At 34.2% G+C, this 19,634-nt stretch overlaps 1 protein-coding gene across 6 annotated transcripts in view; it reads right to left on the reverse strand.

Annotated features, from left to right (window-relative positions):
• Positions 1–1,811: 1,811 nt before the first annotated feature.
• The window catches only part of NAALADL2 (N-acetylated alpha-linked acidic dipeptidase like 2), a 1,333,736-nt gene continuing 1,315,913 nt past the window's right edge, over positions 1,812–19,634 (reverse strand). For all 6 annotated transcript variants that reach the window (XM_019463211.2, XM_019463212.2, XM_019463208.2 and 3 more), the window contains one exon: positions 1,812–3,376. In XM_019463211.2, coding sequence (XP_019318756.1) covers positions 3,178–3,376 — 199 coding nt within the window. In that variant the 3' untranslated portion in view covers positions 1,812–3,177. The remainder of the gene's footprint in view (positions 3,377–19,634) is intronic.

Raw genomic sequence — 19,634 nt, forward strand, 5'->3', positions numbered from 1 at the left:
CGCACTGGAAAAGATCTTTTATAACCCTAGCACCTCAGGGAATGAGCTGGATATACCGCATGAGAAAGCAGAGAAGCTTAAATTCCAGTGCTTTCTAGTTTAGTGTTTTTGCTCCTAACTAAACATGTGACTATATCCACATTGCTAAATCACTCTGGCTTCACTTATCTGATGGGAGTGATGATGCTTTCCCTGGCTGAAGGGAACTTCCTAGGGCTTAGACCAGAATGTCTCTCAGGCTCTTTTGCCTCGAGAACCTCTGCTTTTCCACAAAGGGCAGTAGCTCATGTGAACCCTTCCTGAATCTAAATTTAAGTGGCGAACATCTGCCACATTTTCTTGGGAGAATAACCTTTTGTGATTCATTATGCCCTGGTGCAAATCTATGTACGAAGGATTGTGAGAGGTACCAGGCACCCAGATATCTCAGCAACAATTTAAACTTATTATCAATTCACCAAAACACTTGTTATTAACTTGCATAGGATTTTATTTACTTGGATTTGTTAGGGAAAGAAATAAAAATGATATAATAAATTTAGCAATGATGTCTAGGTCAGAGGTTTGTTGCAATCAAAGATCTAAAGCAGCATCTATAGAATTAGTGGACATCTGTTTTAATTATAATACTTTCTTCACGTCATCTCTTAAATAGACTGATAAAAACACATTAATACATAGTTACGTTTAGGTTTTTTTTTCAAATAGCAAATACCACATAATTTAGAAGGGCGATACTAATATTGAGATTTTTATCTATGCAATGTGGTTTACCTAGGTACACAATCAATCTTTAAACCAAAATGTACAAACATATACTTTGTGCTCTCAACAGTCTTACAGACTAAGGGGGTGAGTTTATTTAAGATTGAGTTTTAAAATGATAAACCATGGGGGCGCCTGGGTGGCTCAGTCGGTTGAGAGTCAGACTTCGGCCAGGTCATGATCTCGCGGTCTGTGAGTTGAGCCCCGTGTCGGGCTCTGTGCTGACAGCTCAGAGCCTGGAGTCTGTTTCGGATTCTGTGTCTCCCTCTCTCTCTGCCTCTCCCTCACTGATGCCATATCTCTTTAACTCAAAAAATGAATAAACATTGAGAAATTAAATGATAAACTACAAAAGTAATAATTATTTGTTTTTGTTTGTTTTAAACTCAGCGCCAACTCCAAAATGTTGTTTTAAAGTAACTTCAACTCCAAATGAAGAAATGGAATGAATACACCGAAGTTTGGTTAAATGTTGGAGACCCTTTGGTATCAACACTCTCTTTTTTGGCCCCAAACATGTCTGTCTGTGTCTTCTCACCTCTGTTCTGCTAATTTCTGTGGAGCAAGAGAGGGAGCTGATGCTGAGGCTCACGGGTGACTGCTCCTTGGAACCTTTCCCTGTAGATACTCTTCAACATGAGAAATATTTTCAAGCAAGTACATTGGTTTAAAAAAAAAAAAAAACATTGTAAGGTAGTTTCATTTGTCATTTAAAAATATGCTCACACAGGCAATTCATATGAAAATGGATTTCTGCTTGAATTATCTAGCTAATTACATCAATTCTCCTCTTTGCCTTGAGCTTATACACATTACTTATGATAGCAACAGCTGACCCCTATAAATCAATTAATCAATACTGATTAATTCTTTCCCCTCAACTGTCGCTTTCTTTGAAATGAAGAGTAGGTTTATGCTTATCCATAAACATCGGAGACTTAGACATACAAGCATTGTCTGGAATCTTGTTCTGTCTTGTATCTAAATGGGAAGTGTGTTTGAGTGCAGTGTTAGGTACAGACAGTTCACATAAAATATGCTGAGGATATGCTTCCTAGGAGGTATCGCTTTATTCAATACCAGAAGAACATTTCTAAAGAGAAGCTCACAGTTTAAACTGTCATCCAATAGAAAGAATTGTAGGCTTTTGGGGAATAGTGGATGCTAGGGCCATTCCATGACAGTGTCAACATGAAAAACTTCATTTTCCACATGAGAGAAGAATCGAAGTGTGGGAAAGACACACTCTTGTAGTAACACTGTATTTTCTGCATAAAATTAGAAGCATGAATATTTTCTACTTTTGCATCTTAGTCACAATGAAGGATAAAGAAGGAAAAATATCAAAAGTTTCTTCACAGAATTAAGAAGTTTTTCATTGATCAAACAGCTATTTCTTTCATTGTGAGTCCTTTGTGTCAGTGGCAGAAACAGCAGTTTGGTGTTTTTTTAAGATAGTTTGGGTTTTCAAAGAAAACTTTGCTATTTTCCTGTGGAAATTACATGGTATTCTGTTAAAACTGCCTTCCAGGAAGGAGTTTCAGAAGAGATACAGGTAGGAAGAACAATGCAAAATGCTTTCATTTCAGAGTAGCTAGGTTTCAGTGCTTCCTACAGAACGAACAGAAGAAGAAATAAGAAATATTTTCTCCCTCATAAGACATATATCACTCCTGTAATTTTTACAAAATCAACTGAGGCAAATTAGGGGTTTCAAAGCTAGTCACCTTATAAGTTGTTAGGAAAAAATTTGCATTTAAATTGCTCTGTGCAGCTACTTTGAGATTTTCCCCTGGAATGTTTATGGCTCTTTTTTTCATTAATACTTAAAAAAATACAATTTCATAACCAGTGTATTACTACATCTAGTTGTATTATGAACAGGCACTTCATTTCATAAAATAGAAACATTCAAAGTGGTTTTGGTCGACCAATCATTCAGTCGGAATACTTGAATTCTTCATATTGAATACTTACTAGTGAAGTTAATCTGAAACCATATCAACTTTCCATTTCTATTACAGAAACTAGGTCATTAATAGCTGTAACATAGGGAATAACTTCTGTTCCTACATGGTTTATCCCTAGAATTGAAGATTGTCCAGAACTTCTTGGAACTTTGCCCCCCAAATATTTCATATATATAAAAATACAGCAGATTTCTTTTTAATAGATAAACCTTAGGTATTATTTCAATAACTTGCTTTTACATATTCAGAGATGTAGATATAAGAAAATATTAAATGTGCAAAATGCTCTTTTATATGTACATTTAAAAATACAACGTAATAATAGCTTTGGAATTGTAAAAAAGTCATTGGGGGGAAAGTCTTCAATGTCAGAAAATCTGGTTAGGTTAGAGCTTTTGCTTGAGGAATTGTAAACAAACTTCTTAAAATGCTGCGAGTTTTCTCAGTTCTTTCCAACCAAGACACTGTCGAACACATCAAGTCCTGCTTTAAAGTAAACCTGAGCTGAATTAATGCTGTTCAACACCTCTGACAGGGCTTCCTGAATGGTCTCATTTGATGCAAGTAACTTGCAGTGCTCCCAAGCCTCCAGGAGTATTGAAAACTGGCTTGTCTTCCCATCAAGGTGGTACAGGATATTTCTAAAAACAAATACAGAATGTGTAAATGCTTCATGCACAATGCTATTTTCATATCAAACATCATAATAAAAATTTCCAAGAAACAGTGACATTTGTTGTAAATGAAGAAATTATAAAAATACAATATTGTCTCCAACTGCTAATGAATTAATGGATATAGACGTTGATCAAATTTCCCATAGTGATGAGGGATAATTAGACATTATATAGCTCCCTCATGGCAATATACAGTACTATCTATGAAACAAAATAAAGTAGTTTTGCTAAAAAAAAAAAAAAGAATCTGAATCTGATGAAGCTTCTAAATCTAATTGCTAATAAATACAAGAGAGACAGAGAAATATGTTAAATGAGATGACAATGTGTCATTAGCAAATACAAATGGTGGGGAGAACTCTATAGGACAAATGATCCAGTATATTCAATAAGCAAACTGAAATAAAAAAAATAGGTGACAGAAAAACCTCTGGACTAAACCTCATTCCTGCGCTATTGACATCTGGGGCTGGATCATTCTTTATTGTGCAGCTGTTCTGTGCATGGCAGGATGGTTAGCAGTATCCCCGGTCTCTGCCCACCAGATACCAGTACCACTGTCTTTTACTTGCCTCCATCAGTCTGGGCTGCTGTAATGGAATACCATACACTGAGTGGCTTGAATAACAAAGGTTTATTTATCTATCATGATTCTGAGGCTTTAAGTCTGAGATGGAGGTGCCAGCATGGTCGGGTTCTTGGCTAGAGTCCTCTTCCTGTTTACATTCTCATCTGGACTTCCTTCGTGCATGCACACACATAGACATCCTGTGTCTTCTCTTTTTATAAGGGCATTTGCCCCATCAGGAAGGCCTCCTGCATGAACTAATCTAATGTAATCAGCTCCCAAAGGCCCCACCTACAAACACCATCACACTGGGGTTAAGTGTTTAACCCCTATATTTTGAGAGGATACAAACCTTCAGCCCATGGCAGCTGTGAAAACCAAAAATGTCTCTGGACTGCCAAAATTATCCCTTACAGGGCAAAATTTCCCCTGATTGAGAATATTGCTTTAGACCAAAAGAAACCTGTCAACCAGTCATAAAGTAGACTCTCCCAGGTTTTTACCCAAATTGTTTAAAAAATAAGAAGCAGTACATAATTGAATACTAATAGAAGATTTGTTAATATTAAGGAATTGTTAATATTTTAGGTGTAATGATGGCATCATCAGAATGCTTTCAAAAAGTGTCCTTATTTTTTAGAAATAGATACAGCAATATTTGCAAAGGAAAGGTTATCATGTCTAAGATTTTGCTTAGAAATATTTGAGGGGAAAAAGGAGACTAGAGCCATAGATAGTATAGAGGGGGATAAGCGTAACCATTAGTTACTAATGTTGAAAATGGATAATGGGATGTGTTATACTATTTTCTCTTCTTTTGTGTATATTTGATATTTATAATACTGTCTTCTCATAAGTGTGGGGTATATAATACAATGTGGCCGTGAAATGTATTCAAATTTCTTAGAAAGAAGAATTTGGCCTTGGGCAAATCTCAAGTGGTCCCTTTTATCATTGACAGATATAAAGAGATGCATTTTGGCAGAAAACTGTGGATTATTAGATCATTTGACTTACTCCCAGTCCAAAGTAGCTGAAATTCCATAGTCAAATAAGAGAGGCAGATATAAATAATTAAAATACACTTGTCTAATTGTCAGATTAGAAATAGAAGGGGTAGTGATACAAGATGAAGGATTACCGTGGAAAAAGGTCAGAAAAAAGTTCATAATAGAGAATATTTGAATTTCATGTTGAATCAACAGTTACAACATGGTAGAAAGCAGAGACAGCACCCTATGCAGGAGGGATGGTATACACAAAGGTACACACTTAAAAAACGGCTTGGTACGCCCAGTGGATCAATGCCGGTGTTTCTGTATGACCAGTGTTCAAGGCCAGAGTCGGCAGCTTTAGGAGAAGAGCTGGACAGCAAGGTCTGGCCACCCTAGAAGCCCTTCCATACCAGGCTAAGAAAATCACATTTTTACCTCCAGGCATTAAAAAAAAAAAAACAAAAACAGCGAAAGGTAGATTTGATTTTCAAATGATCACATTATAATATAAAGTCTGGAGAAGCACTTAGTCCACACGAAAGGGGACACTGTTGTGAGTTACACACTGAGAGTTAATTTTGAGAGACAAAGTGAGGGCCACAGTACAGATTTAATTAGTTTATACTTTCCCTAGCACTTACGTCCATTTATACAGAGTTCTGGATTATTGGTTCCTGTCTCATCAAAATTCCTGTACCTCAGCCTCTCCTGAACTTCTCACATTGCACTCTGTGGTGTATCGAATCTACACGACCCTTCATGCCAGAACCCTGCAGATCATCTCTTTTCCTTGTGTGTCCAAGTCCTCTCTGATAATATTGACTTCCCCACCTTTTCAGTGTCTCTTCTCTTCCATGGGACCCTGCACCCTATATTTCAAGGATATGCTATGACATCCTTGCTTTCCACATCTGGGTTGGGAAATATGTTTTTTATCAGGTCTGATTTAGTGTTGTGAACACAGAAGATCTTCAGTCATGGTCATTTAATTTACTTAAATTTTTATCGGCTTAGGGTAGTGATAGGAACTGAGTAGATCCTCAATAATATTGGTATAAATTACATCAATCCAGTTTAATTTGCATTTTAAGTATTAACTATTTAAGAATAAAACTGTCTTAAATTTCTGTATTTGTAGAAAATTTTAAGCTGACAATAACTACATATTGCGTGGCAGTGGGGCAGAAGATCCTTAAACGGAAGAGCCTATTTCAATGAATTTTTCAAAACAGATCATTCAAAGTGAGAACTATCCCTAATAATCCAATCCAAAATCCTTGAATTTTGTGCCTATGAGTAAACTTGGTATTGTATGAATTAAATAGAGCAGTGAGGGGCGCCTGGGTGGCGCAGTCGTTTAGCGTCCGACTTCAGCCAGGTCATGATCTCGCGGTCCGTGAGTTCGAGCCCCGCGTCAGGCTCTGGGCTGATGGCTCGGAGCCTGGAGCCTGTTTCCGATTCTGTGTCTCCCTCTCTCTCTGCCCCTCCCCCGTTCATGCTCTGTCTCTCTCTGTCCCAAAAATAAATAAAGAACGTTGAAAAAAAAATTAAAAAAAAAAAAATAGAGCAGTGAAAGAAAGGTACTTCCTAGATTCCAGATATTCTTGAATTCAGGCATAAATTTGTATTAAGAAACATATAGTCCCTGAATATGGGAGGAAAAAAATATCTTCCAAATGGAGTGGCCAGTGGGTCATGTGCAATTCTCTGGCCATAAGCTGTACTCTGAGAAAAATTTGGATCTATTTCCAGAATTAGAACACTCTTTGTAACAGAGATTTCCCTTCTGCCATTCCCATAGCATTTATAAAATTAAAGAGACTGTCAGAAGAAACCATTCAACCATGCTAACATAATCATGCAAGCAATTATACATGCACATACATACAGAATCCATTCATACATGCTTTGACTTGTAAAAGTGTTGATTATATCAAAATAACTTAAAGTAGTTAGAGTTAGTGAAATACCTAATGACAATTTCCCTAAATATTAGTTTTATTAGTTTTACATCACTCAAGGGAGGTAAATAAAATAAACCAAGTAATACAGAGGAACCTTGATACAACCATGGAATTTTTCCAAATGGAGATAAAACAGCCTCAGATAGTCACATGTATTCTCCTACATGGCACAACCTATACAAAAATTACTTTTTTCATTTTTACATACTCTTTCTCAGTTGCTTTTTTTTGTTAAACTTTATTTATTTATTTTGAGAGAGAGAGAGAGAGAGAGAGAGAGAGAGAGAGAGGTCAGGAGAGGGTCAGAGAGAGGGAGAGAAAAAATCCTAAGCAGCCTTTGAGCTCAGAAAGGAGCCCAACATGGGGCTTGAACTCACAAATCCTGAGATCATGACCTGAGTGGAGATCAAGAATCAAATGCTTAACTTACTGGGCCATCCGGGCGCCCGTCAATTGCCATTTTTTTAAAAAAGTGTGGGTTTTTAGAGTCAAGATACCTGTCAAACATATTTAAATTCATAGTGAGCCATTGAAACAAATAAACACACACGCGCACACACACACACACACATATATATGTGATAAAGGAAAATGATTTAAAAATTAAGATCTTTTGAGGATAAAAACAGTTCAAATATATCTTAATTATTCAATCATTTAAAAAGTACTTCTTTAGACATAAATTATACTGCTTTACCAATAAGAATTACTAAATTAGTATAATACAAATATTTAATCATCTATCACAATATTTACAATTTTAAATTCTCTCCTTCCACTTTATCAATTTTCTGTTTAATTATAAATCATTTCATGGCAAATGTGTTTTCAGAATCTAAGAGTGCAATAGATATTTTCAAAAGCTGTACCAAAAACACTTCCATTCCTGGAAGGCATATTGCTAAGCATGCTGACAAACAAAAATATAATCTTTGTTATCCAGAACTGCCTCATAAAAGAGTTGAACGAGTGCAATTAATATATTATGGGAAGCATGTTTAATACTTTTGGTTCTGTATAATGACCTTTCCACATTTTCAAAACTCACTGGCACCAAATACATTTCTACATATACATTCTATGGTTATTAAATGTTAAATACTATTAATATTAAATTTAATGATAAGGTATTAATAAAACATGCTCATAAAGGTTACAAGATTAATCCCTCAATGACAATTCATTTAAACATGAGCACAGCCTCTAATATATATATGTACAACTTTAGCCATAACCACTATAAAATATCTAGAAAAGTGATAATGGAGAAGAATAAAAACACATCCTTAAAAGAATGTTTAGGTCTAAAGCACAAGAAATATAATTACTGTTTTTTGTTTTGTAAACTGGAAAGCAATACATATACTTCTTAAAGACCAGTGCAATGGAGTCTACAGTGTGCCAACATTCGTTTTTCCTAAGTAGTAAGCAACACAGTAAAATACGTTTATAATGATTGTAAACAAGCCATGTGAATAGAAATGGACCCTTTTTGGTTTGCAAAATTCCACAAGGAGCTAAACACATTTTCCATATGCTACATGATTCAAGTAGTAAGCTGTTGCAAGCTATTATGTAAGATAAACACTCATATCCATTTCTACCCAAATTGGATACAAATCAGCATAAAACTACAGATACTGAGATTCTACTTGAAGATAACTAAACAGGATTCTTTCATCATAATGTAAAACTTTCATTTTGGGGAGCTATTTATATAACTTAAGTTAGTTGATCTTTATTATAATAGAAATTTTTTCACCTGGATAGATTGTTTTATCTTATAAACAGATTAAGAATAACAAAAATATCTTCTTTAAATTTTCATGAGAAGAATAATTTCTCGTGCTGATTTCCAGAAGTAGTTCATCTTTTTCTATTTTTCTTTTGTGTACTAAATGTGTACCATTTAGCTTCCTGCTTACATAAAATAAATTTCTATATTTGGAGCCCTTTTTCAAAAAAGTACCATCATAGTATTTTAGTTTTAATATTTTAATGGAAGACAAAAATCAAAACCCAGCCATGTTTTTACATTTCATCACATACTTTTCCATATCTTTCTTAGTTCTAAGAACTTTCTTACATATTCAATCATTAACTCTAAGTTCCCTAGGATCATCCCTGGGGGACAAAATTACTGTAACATTTTTTAATATGAAAATGATTCTTGCCTTTGGAAATATTTCAAATTAGATCAGTGCTTTTGATGGAAACTTCTAAGTCAAAAGCTCTATGTATTCCCATTTATGTCACCAGCATTGAACCTCAGTTAAATGGAGTTAAAAGATTTCAACGATACATACTATATCAGAGAACTTAACTATGTCTTGCTTTCTCATTGATGGGTCATATTTTTCAGCTTAGGGAAGACTGGGAATTGGCAAATAGCCAGTCAAAGGCACATTTCTAGCAGGAAAATAGGATAGAAAGAAAGAAAATACACTTGAAGAGTTTTCATGTCAAAAGTCTACCCTTTACGACCACAAGAAATTATATTCCTTAATGAATCACTCTTGCTCTTATACACACCTCCTTTAGGCCAATTCAGAAAATTTCCTTGTAGAGAGAATGGACTGTGCTATTAATTCAATAAATCACCATCTTATTTGCATACACACAACATGTATCTCAGTATGGCATGTAGAGACATCAGACCTAATTAAAATATTATTTAATTGAAATCATTTTCATAGTTATCATGTTTAAAATAACATTAATTCCACCCTCATGCCTATCTTCCCTCATCTGTAACAATTTGGATCTTATAAATGTAATTCATACAGTCATCCTGACCCACACACAACACAAAGAGACTACTAAAAGGAAAGTGTAATACATTATTGATGACACTAATGAAATTACAACACACATCATTCATTTTAATGGGTCTGTTTCAATGACACATCACGGTGACCAGGAAAGAGCAGTGCCAAACTCAGAAACCTAATTAATAACTCCTGCAAGCATCGGTGAAGGAGATGAAGCATCTTTACTCAACTGACAAATCTTTTCCATTCAGCTAAGGCAAAGGAAAACTGAAGAAAATGAAATTTGAAACAAAGGGAGCTAAAGTATTCATGAGTCATTTCCTTGCGTGTGAATTAGCAAATTAATGATGGAAATGATGACTCTCTTTCAAATGTTCCTTCCTATATTCATAAATGGGTGCAGGATGCCACCCATCCTAAATTTGAATTAACATTCATTATACTTCATGTTGAGAAACTCCTAAATGAGATCACAGTAAATAAGAAACCATGTCTTTCAAAATTCATTGGAAGTACATGCTGCCTGCGGAGACAAAAGGCCAGCTCAGTTTTTACAACTGTGGCTAATTCTTTTTAAGGATTATACTAACTGTACTCCATAGTTAACAGTGGATTGTTGTATTTACATCAACATTAGGAAAGATCATTTGACTTGGATACTATGTCCATGAGAATTCACAAAATACATGGCTGCAATACTTATAATACAAATTATCTTTTCAACTAAATCTGAATTTGGTCTATACTTGCAAAAGCAGAATGAGAACTAAGACCATTGCTGATATAGTCAAGCCATAAACTCACTCTGCGGACAATTGAGATTGAAATAACATGTGTGGTAGATGGTTTACAAAAACGCCTGTAATTATTCTCCTCCCTCTATGCAGGCCTCGTCAAATTTGAATGTAGCCCCAATCCATCAGGAAGTGGAGTCTATTTTCCTGCCTATTGATTCTGGTTTGGCTTTAATATTTGCTTGGACCAATAGAATGTGGCATATGTGGTGAGCCTATGCCTCAGAAGATCTTGCATGCTTTCTCTCTCTCTCTCTCTCTCTCCCTCTCTCTCTCTCTCTGGAACCCTGACAAACCACCATGTGAACAATCCTGTTAGCATGCTGGAAAAAAAGAGAACACATGGAGCAGAGAGGACCTGTTCAGCTGAGTGATGCTTCCTATTCTAGCTTGTCTCCATCCAAGTTGGCCACAGAAGCACTGGCTATATATATAAACACAGCCAAGAGGTACACATCCCAGCCCAGATGAGAAGAATCACCCAGGCTCAGTCCAGCCTAGATGGCCATACTGAAGACTTACACACAAAATAAATGGTTGTTTTAAGCTGCTAAATTTTGGGGTGACTTTTAACGGAGCAATAAATGATTGATATGATTTGTAGTGTATTTCTTCCCTGTGGGAAGGAAAAAGTTAATACAGGAATCAGTTCTCTATTCCCTCTTAACAGCATTGACAGAGTACAACCTATGCTGTAGGTTTGACAGTTCTTTAAGTGACTAGCTGAATTTGGTAGACACTTGAAAAATCATGCCAAACAATCCTCGTGACATGTGCGTTACAAAGTTAGGATATCTGTGTTCATTCATTTGAAGTTTTAAAATCTGTTAGGAGTATCAGGTGAGATTTTTTTTTTCTATTAAACCAAAAAATAAGTTAATCGTTATAGCATACTGGGTTTTGTTTTGTTTTGTTTTAATGTGGATCATCTGCTTGCACTACAATTACATATAAAAGAGAGCAGAGAACAGAAACACTTAACTACTGTATTCTATGTCTCAGGACTTCTCAGTCCATCCAACTATATTATTTCTCAGGGGAAGTTCCCTGAGAAGAGGCTATCTTTTAAGATAATCAAGGAAGATGCCCTTGAGTGGAGCAGTGTTTGATGGTTTATCAGTGAAGAAAAATTCTATTTCTGCACTCAAAAATTTCCCATTAAATCAAAAGTGGGCCCAGAAATCAGACAAAGATTAACACAGCCCTTAGCACGTTTCAGAATTTGGAGAAGATGGTGATACAGTTGACCACTTTTCCCCACACTCATGTAATTATTTTCTTGGTTTTATTTATTTATTTATTTATTTTTTTCTCTCCATCTTACCTTCACCTGGATGTATGACTTAGACCTCAATGTTTAGATGACTTTTCTTTCTTAACTTACTTGGAACTCATTTTCTCTTAGTATTTGAGTTTCTATCATTAGCAGGTGTGATCTGTTACCTTCCAAAGACAATTTCATTTGATTACCCCAAAGGCACTTGACAATTAACATAACAATACATTTCCTTTAATCTATGCTCCAAATATTTGCATTTTCCCTTCCTCCATTATTCTTTCCTTACCCTCATTACTTTTAGTAAACAGCAAGGCTGAGGCTACAAAACCAAACAAAATAACTAATTCAGGTTTTTCTTCATTTGTTTTTTTAATCCAGTAATGAAAAGGATGTGAACTATTTGTTTTGAAAAGTTCATTCTAAAGACAAAAGTTTATAATTTAGGTTGTGTCTATTTAAACAAAGTGAGTAATTGAGCCAATATTGATCTTTTGGCTTATTCTATTCAACAGCCCTTATTAAACATCTAATATGAGTAAGTTGGTGTGTTAGGTGCTCAGGGATAGAAAAGAGTTCATAGTCCACGTCAAAAGCTAAGCACATAATGAATAAATTATTATTTTCATATATTGTCTATATAATGCATTTAGAATATTATATGGTATGAGATTATTTCATTTCATATTTTACAAAACTTTTCACTTTATTTTATACATATGTATATGTATATTAGACTGTGAGAAAAACATTGCTTTGTTATAAATGTTTTTGTGTATCTTGTTTCTCTAACTATGTCATATGGGCATATAGTACAAATTCTGTAAATATTCTGTGCAGTGCTCACCATACATCTTATGGTTTGCGGGAAAATCTCCAGAAGTAGATCCTAATAGTATCAGTTTAATTTGATACATCTGATTCTAATCGTCATAATATTGATTTAGATAACACAGTCCTAATCAAGTCAGCATAAGGTAATTCCTTAATCAAATGGATTATTTCAACAGTGGGCATACGTTGGCAGTTATATTTGAAAGGAGACTTTCTGCAGGATTCTAAGAGCCATAGTTTCTGGCTTTTTGAGAGAACCACTGAAAGTTAATCCCTTTTCTGCTTTTGAATAGGACGGGTTATGGATATGAAATCTGCAAATGGTACATCCCTTTTTTCCAACAGGAGGAAAATCAGCTTTAATATGATACCATGGAAATAGAACTGGAAGACAGAAATGTATTCCCTGGTCATATGACGGAGATGATGAATCCACCAACCTAAAATTTGCTTTTCCTCTTGACTTTCAATTATGTGAGTCAAGATACTTTACTACTTTGTGTAGGGTTTTATGCTACTTTCCATCAAATGTATGCAGATATACAATACTTATTAATTATATAGTTATTAAAAACACATTTTCCTTAATACTTATTATCTTTTTACCTGAAAATTTAGATAGTTTATTTAGTTGAAGTCTGAAAATAATCACCTTGAGGTTAAAAATGCATGGTTTTCCTTGAATAACAAGTATTTTATTTGAGATGATTTGAACACTTAGAAATTAACAGAACATTAAAGTGTTTAACTTTAGCTAGAAGGAAAGCTAAGTACAGAGCAAGTGACCAATTGAAGCTATGAACATTGATCACAAACGTTGGAGGTACTTAATGAAGGAATGAATGTTTTAATGTAAAATTTCTCTCAAAAACTAGAAGGATTACCTTTCATATTTTATGGAATGGTCACACATATTAACTTACTAAAAATGTGACAAAAATAATGTTTTAAAGGAACTCTGCTGTTGTTCCTTAGCAGAGTAAATTTGTTCACAATTTACTGGAGTATTACTATATTAACTATTTTTGCTAGTGTAAGGAAATAAAATGCTGTGGTTTGTATTTGTAAACAAATCAATCCATATACAATCTACTATGCAAACTTAAAGAAAACTAAAATCACCTAATTTTGCAGTCCTATTAATTGTTTTCAAAATGTAAGTACTGCATAGGCAATTTTATTATGTTGAAGTTGACTGTAAAAAATAAATACAGACTGTGAATAAATAGTAGAAATATCTATTTGCTTAGGGAACTCAAAAAGAAGATGCACTCATTTTCACTCTTAGTCATGGTTACCTCATTTATTTAAGATTTAAGGACCCGGGAGAGATCATCCAATTGGCTGACTTAGGTCACATGGCTGTCCCCTAGCTCAGGAACAAAATATCTGGATCCATTCACCTTCTGTTGGGGGGAGATTAGCCTTGCTTCTTACCAACCTCATAGGGAATTCCTCTCATATAGGAAGGAAGTTCTGATATTAGGCAGTAATAAATTTTATTTTTTTTTTACATTTTTATTTTTTTTAGAGAGAGAGAGAGCATGCACACATATGAGCAGATAGATGAGGGGCAGAGGAAGAGAAAGAGAGAATCTTAAGCATGCTCCATGTCCAACACAGAACCCCACGTGGGGCTCAATCTCATGATAGTGAGATAATGACCTGTGCCAAAATCAAGAGTTGGACATTCAACTGACTGAGCCACCCAGATGCCCTGCAGCAGTAATAAGTTTCAAAACATCAACCCAACAAATATCTATTACACTAGTGATGGGAAGGGAAAGTATATTCCAATAGAATTCTCTTGGAATTATCCTCTAGATTGCTGCTCTACTGCACAGCATTTGCCCCTTTATATTAAAAGTTAACAAGTGCTCTATAATATTCCAGCTGCAGTTATCAAAGTGAATGTGTATAAGAATAACCCAAGACAATTTTAAAACTGATGAAGAAACTCAGCTGCAATGGGTCTGAAGATACCTTAGAGGAGTCTGCATTTTTCCTATTCCCTTACTTAAGTCTTTTCGGTGATACCCATACATTCTTAAAAATTCCTTCCAGTGAGTTTACATTTACTAAGAGGTCTTGTTTTATTTCCAAACAGGTTTCTTCCAATGAATGCATTGGAAAGGAAAGACTCACAAGTATTAACTGATAAAATGAAAATGTTGGATTATATGTGGACAGATAACTAAAAAAATTAATGAGGGAACGGGAAGAATATAGTGACAATGGAGGAAAAAAATAATCTGTACTCAGATTGTTTTACAAGTGCCCAGTTCCTGCTCAAAGATGAGGAGACAAACTGGAAATCTTAGATGATGCATCCTTAGTGTGGCTTCAATGAGAAAGTAAATTTAGAATTTCAACTCTTAGAACAATACTCAAAAAAAAAAAGTGCTTTGTCCTATATCAAAAGATTGTGATAAACATTTCAGTTAAAATAAATTGCTTTTCAATCATTTGATCATTGACTGGTTCTGCTTTATGTCAGATGAAAGGATATATACCTTTTAGGCAGTATGTAATCAAACCTTTACTCTTAAAAAGTAGGAAAGCAGGGGTGCCTGGGTGGCTCAACTGGATAAGCGTCCAACTTTGGCTCAGGTCATGACCTCATGGTTCATGGGTTCAAGCCCCGTGTTGGGCTCTGTGCTGATAGCTCAGAGCCTGGATCCTGCTTCAGATTCTGTGTCTCCCTCTTTCTCTGCCCCTCTCCCACTTGCACTCTCTTTCTCAAAAATAAATAAACATTAAAAAAAATTTTTTTAAGTAGGAAGGCAAATAGGTATCATTTTGAGTTCCAATTCTCATAGACAGGTGGTCATGACTTGAAGTGCTTGGTTGACAATGGATTCGTGGCTGTCTTGGGGCCCCAAATAAAAGAGATCTGTTATTACTTAGACTCTTATTTGTACACCTTCCCTCATTTAAGAATATGTAGTCCATTCTCCTGGTAATAACACATAGGTGTCTTGAAGCAATCAATGGATGTATAAACCAAGCTATCACAATGAAGGGAGAAAGTCATAATTATTTGGTTTTGCTATTTAATGTAGAGTCAACTCCAGTACTCCCTTCTAAATTGTATAATCTAAATTCCCTATTTTTCCTATTTATGAATTTTAATTAACTGAATAATTTCTAAATTTCTCCTTTACTAGGGGCTCTAGACTGTGAGCCTCTATTTGTTTAAGCAATAGTCCAATTTGTTATTAATCAATTAAATTATATTTAAAGAAAACAATTAGAATTTATGCTTTTTTTTAAATAACTATTTCACAGATATTAACTCTTTTTTCACTACCTGAAATAACTAGTTTTTGAAATAATTGAATTTATTCGGTGAGTTCAGTTACATTAATCTATATCCACCTTCTTTCTTAAATCCTAATACTTAATATATGCAAAAATGTATATACACAATTCTTAACTGAACTCATTGGAACTGTGGCTGAAAATAGGAAAAAAGTAATTGGTTCTTTGCAGTGGACATTGTATATGAATCATGTTGAAACTTTTTCCATACTTAATAAATGTTCTGATAGACACATTAATCCAATATGCTGAAAACATCATGAAGTGAATTCTGAGCCATACAAAGGCAAAGACCATTAGTAGTAGAATGTGTTTAAAGTATGTAAATGAGGGTACCTGTGTGTCTCAGTTGGTTAAACAACAGACTCTTGATTTCAACTCAGATTATATCACAGGTCCTGAGATTGAGTTCCCTGCGTTGGGCTCTGCGCTGAGTGTGGAGTCTGCTTGTGATTCTCTCATTCTTTCTCTCTCTCTCTCTCTGCCCCTCACCTTTCATGCATGTGCATGCATTCTTCCTGTCTCTCAAAATAAATTAAAAACAATTTTTAAGTATGGAAATGTTGGGCAATCTGTAAGAGGATTGTTCAATTTTATATATTACACAATATGATTAAGTCATACATGATGATTAGGTTATAGAATTTTAGTATTTTTAGCACTTAAAAAAAAACAGATCCAAGAAGATTTACATTTCAATAGAAACAGGGGAAAGAACATGGTAACAATCATACTAATTTCATAATACCTAAGAAAATCTAGGAAGAATTTTAAATTAGAAGATGACAGAGATCAAAGAAAAGAAATTACCTTGAGAGCTCATTCATGAAGTATTTATGAAGTACCAAGGACTATGTGGGATATGGAAGAATTAGAAAAGTGGTCTCAATTTTGAAAGGATTTTTGAGTTTTAACGTAGTAAAGAGTGAACAGTTTCAGAGCTCTTGTCTTCTGCATATGTGGCTAACATTGAAAACAAAGTAAACTCTGAAGTTCAAGAATTCTACCAGTTTTTCTTGCTCAAAAGACCTTAAAATGAAAAATAAATTTCTTTTTATATGTTTGTATTTACTTTGAGAGGGAGAGAGTGTATGCACGAGAGAGAGAGAGAGAGAGAAAGACAGAGAGAGAGAGAGAGAGAATCCAAAGCAGGATCTGTGCTGTTGGCACAGAGCTGGATGCGGGGCTCGGTATTATGAACCTTGAGATCAGGATCTGAGCCGAAATTCAGAGTTGGATGCGTAACTGACCAAGCCACCCAAGTGCCCCTGGAAAATAAATTTCTAATAATTCTGTATATTTTGTCTTTCTTTCCTCATAAAGAGACAATTTAGAGATGTTGGAGATCATTTGTCTAAACTGTAAAGATATTGAAGAGTGATAGACTGATAAAAATTTGAATGGACATCATAGCCTATTATGTAACTTAATATTATTTTATTTTCCATCATTAATTACATTTGATAAAATTCTTCACCTTATATAATTAGAATTATATGTCAATATTTTCCAAGGAATATATTTTTATGACGAACTAGCAATAACTACTACAATGGCTACTAGCTTGAAGTTAAACTATACTATAGATATACTTTTTTCTCCATTATTTTAGAAAAACTTACAAAAATACAATGGAATATAAATGTAAATATATGCATATAATTTCTGCTAATTTGAGAAATAATTGGAAGAGGATATAAATTTCAAACAAGTACATATCTAATTTTATTTAGATTTTAATTTTTAACTGAAATTTCAGATATTTTATCCTTTAAAAATCCTTCAAAAATTGACTATGAAATTCAAATTACTTATTGCAAAGTAAAAAGAAAATTATTTATCAGAACAAAACATTCTGGGAACTTGCAGTCAGTAATTAGCTTCAACACTAACTCTTCTGTATCTATTAAAAATGATGAAGGGGGTACCTAGGTTAGGTGTCCGACTTTGGCTCAGGTCACAGTCTCATGGTTTGTGAGTTAGAGCCCCCCGTCAGGCTCTGTGCTGACAGCTCGGAGCCTGGAGCCTGCTTCAGATTCTGTATCTCCCTCTCTTTCTGTCCCTCCCCTGCTCATGCTCTGTCTCTCTCTGTCTTAAATAAATAAATAAATAAATAAATAAATACATAAATAATGAAGATTATTTAACAGCTGAACTCAAAGACAGGTAAACCCATGAAAAAAGCAAAAAAAAAAAAAAATGATATTTTAATCCTTAAAGTAAATCAAATAATTTTGATATAGATATACTCATCATTGAATATTTTTAATCATATATAGTCTTAATCTTGTAAAGTTTTGATATTACATTTTTAAAAAAGAGATTTCATACAACCAGCTCAACTTTGCTTTTCCTTTTCAACGAGATTTGAAAATTGTTATTTCCTCTCCAAATGTAGATGAGTTCAATGATAACAATTGTTATTGCTACCATTGAACAGCTTTGAATAAATGAAGACTTTGAAGATAAACCATACCAGTTTTGCCCTCCTGTGGTTTCATTACCACATAAAGTATCAATTCACAAAAAGATCTTATGCCTGATAGTGTTTTGGATTCATTTCTTTTTCATTATTGCTATTTACATATTTATCACTTGTCCATACATTTTTTAGGTATGTGTATACATACACATATGTGTGTATATATAAATATATGCATATATAAAGTTAAATATGTATATAGATTTTTATATATATTTATAAATATATGTATATATACACATATACATATAAATATGCATACAGAGAAAGAGAGAAAGAGAGAGATGGGTATGTAATCTGTCCAACACTGGACTAGGAAGAAAAAAGTCTAAATTTTATGTCTCCTCCTAAATCATATAATTGAATAGTAATCTTCTTGTTATACTGTAAAATACTAAATTTATTAGTACCACAAATCAGTAAGAACAAAAGATAATGCAACTAAACAAATGTATTATGTTCTAATAGATAAAGAGCTGATTACACTGTTTGATGTACACCAAAGTAATTATGTGAAAATAGAGAACTATACATCATTTATAGGCTGTAGAACATTTCCATAGGAGCCTGTCTTGCTACCTATTCTCAAATCACTACACTCTTCTTTCCATTTCCCCAAATCTTAACTTACATTATACTTGCTTCATCAAAATACAACTTTCTTTATAGAAATTCTAATTATACTACTTATCATCATCCTATTTGGTTGTGTGGTGTGAGGTTCACCTGGATACGTAAGTTTACATTCTCAGTGCTGTAAAGGACCCACTTTGATCTTTGCCTTAGTGAGAGAGAAAGGATAATTGAAAAAGAGTAAGGTTTGAAAAGAAACTATGAATCACATCTAAAAAGTAATTACAACAAGGAGGAGAAATGGAAAACTCTGAAAGAAATACTAAATGGTCAATATCGAAATCATGTCCATCTGAGTCTAAAACCCATGCTCATTCCCACAACACTAAGCTTCTTGACCCATTACCACTACTTCCTAGTGCCAGGATCTCTAGCTCATTAAATGCATTTAACTTCCCTGAAACTCCTCTTCCTCAATGGGAAAATAGGATATATTACTTATAATCTTGAATTTTTATAATAATTAAATGTGCTAAAACATGTAAAGCGCTTAACTAGTGCCTGATATACCCATAAATCCTTTATAAATGGTACACTGTTGCTTGACATTTCTGGATTTTTCTTCCTTGGGCATATCTCCCCCC

Source organism: Panthera pardus, unplaced genomic scaffold, assembly GCF_024362965.1.
Source record: "Panthera pardus isolate Hobbes unplaced genomic scaffold, ASM2436296v1 HiC_scaffold_16, whole genome shotgun sequence".
Classification (NCBI taxonomy): domain Eukaryota; kingdom Metazoa; phylum Chordata; class Mammalia; order Carnivora; family Felidae; genus Panthera; species Panthera pardus.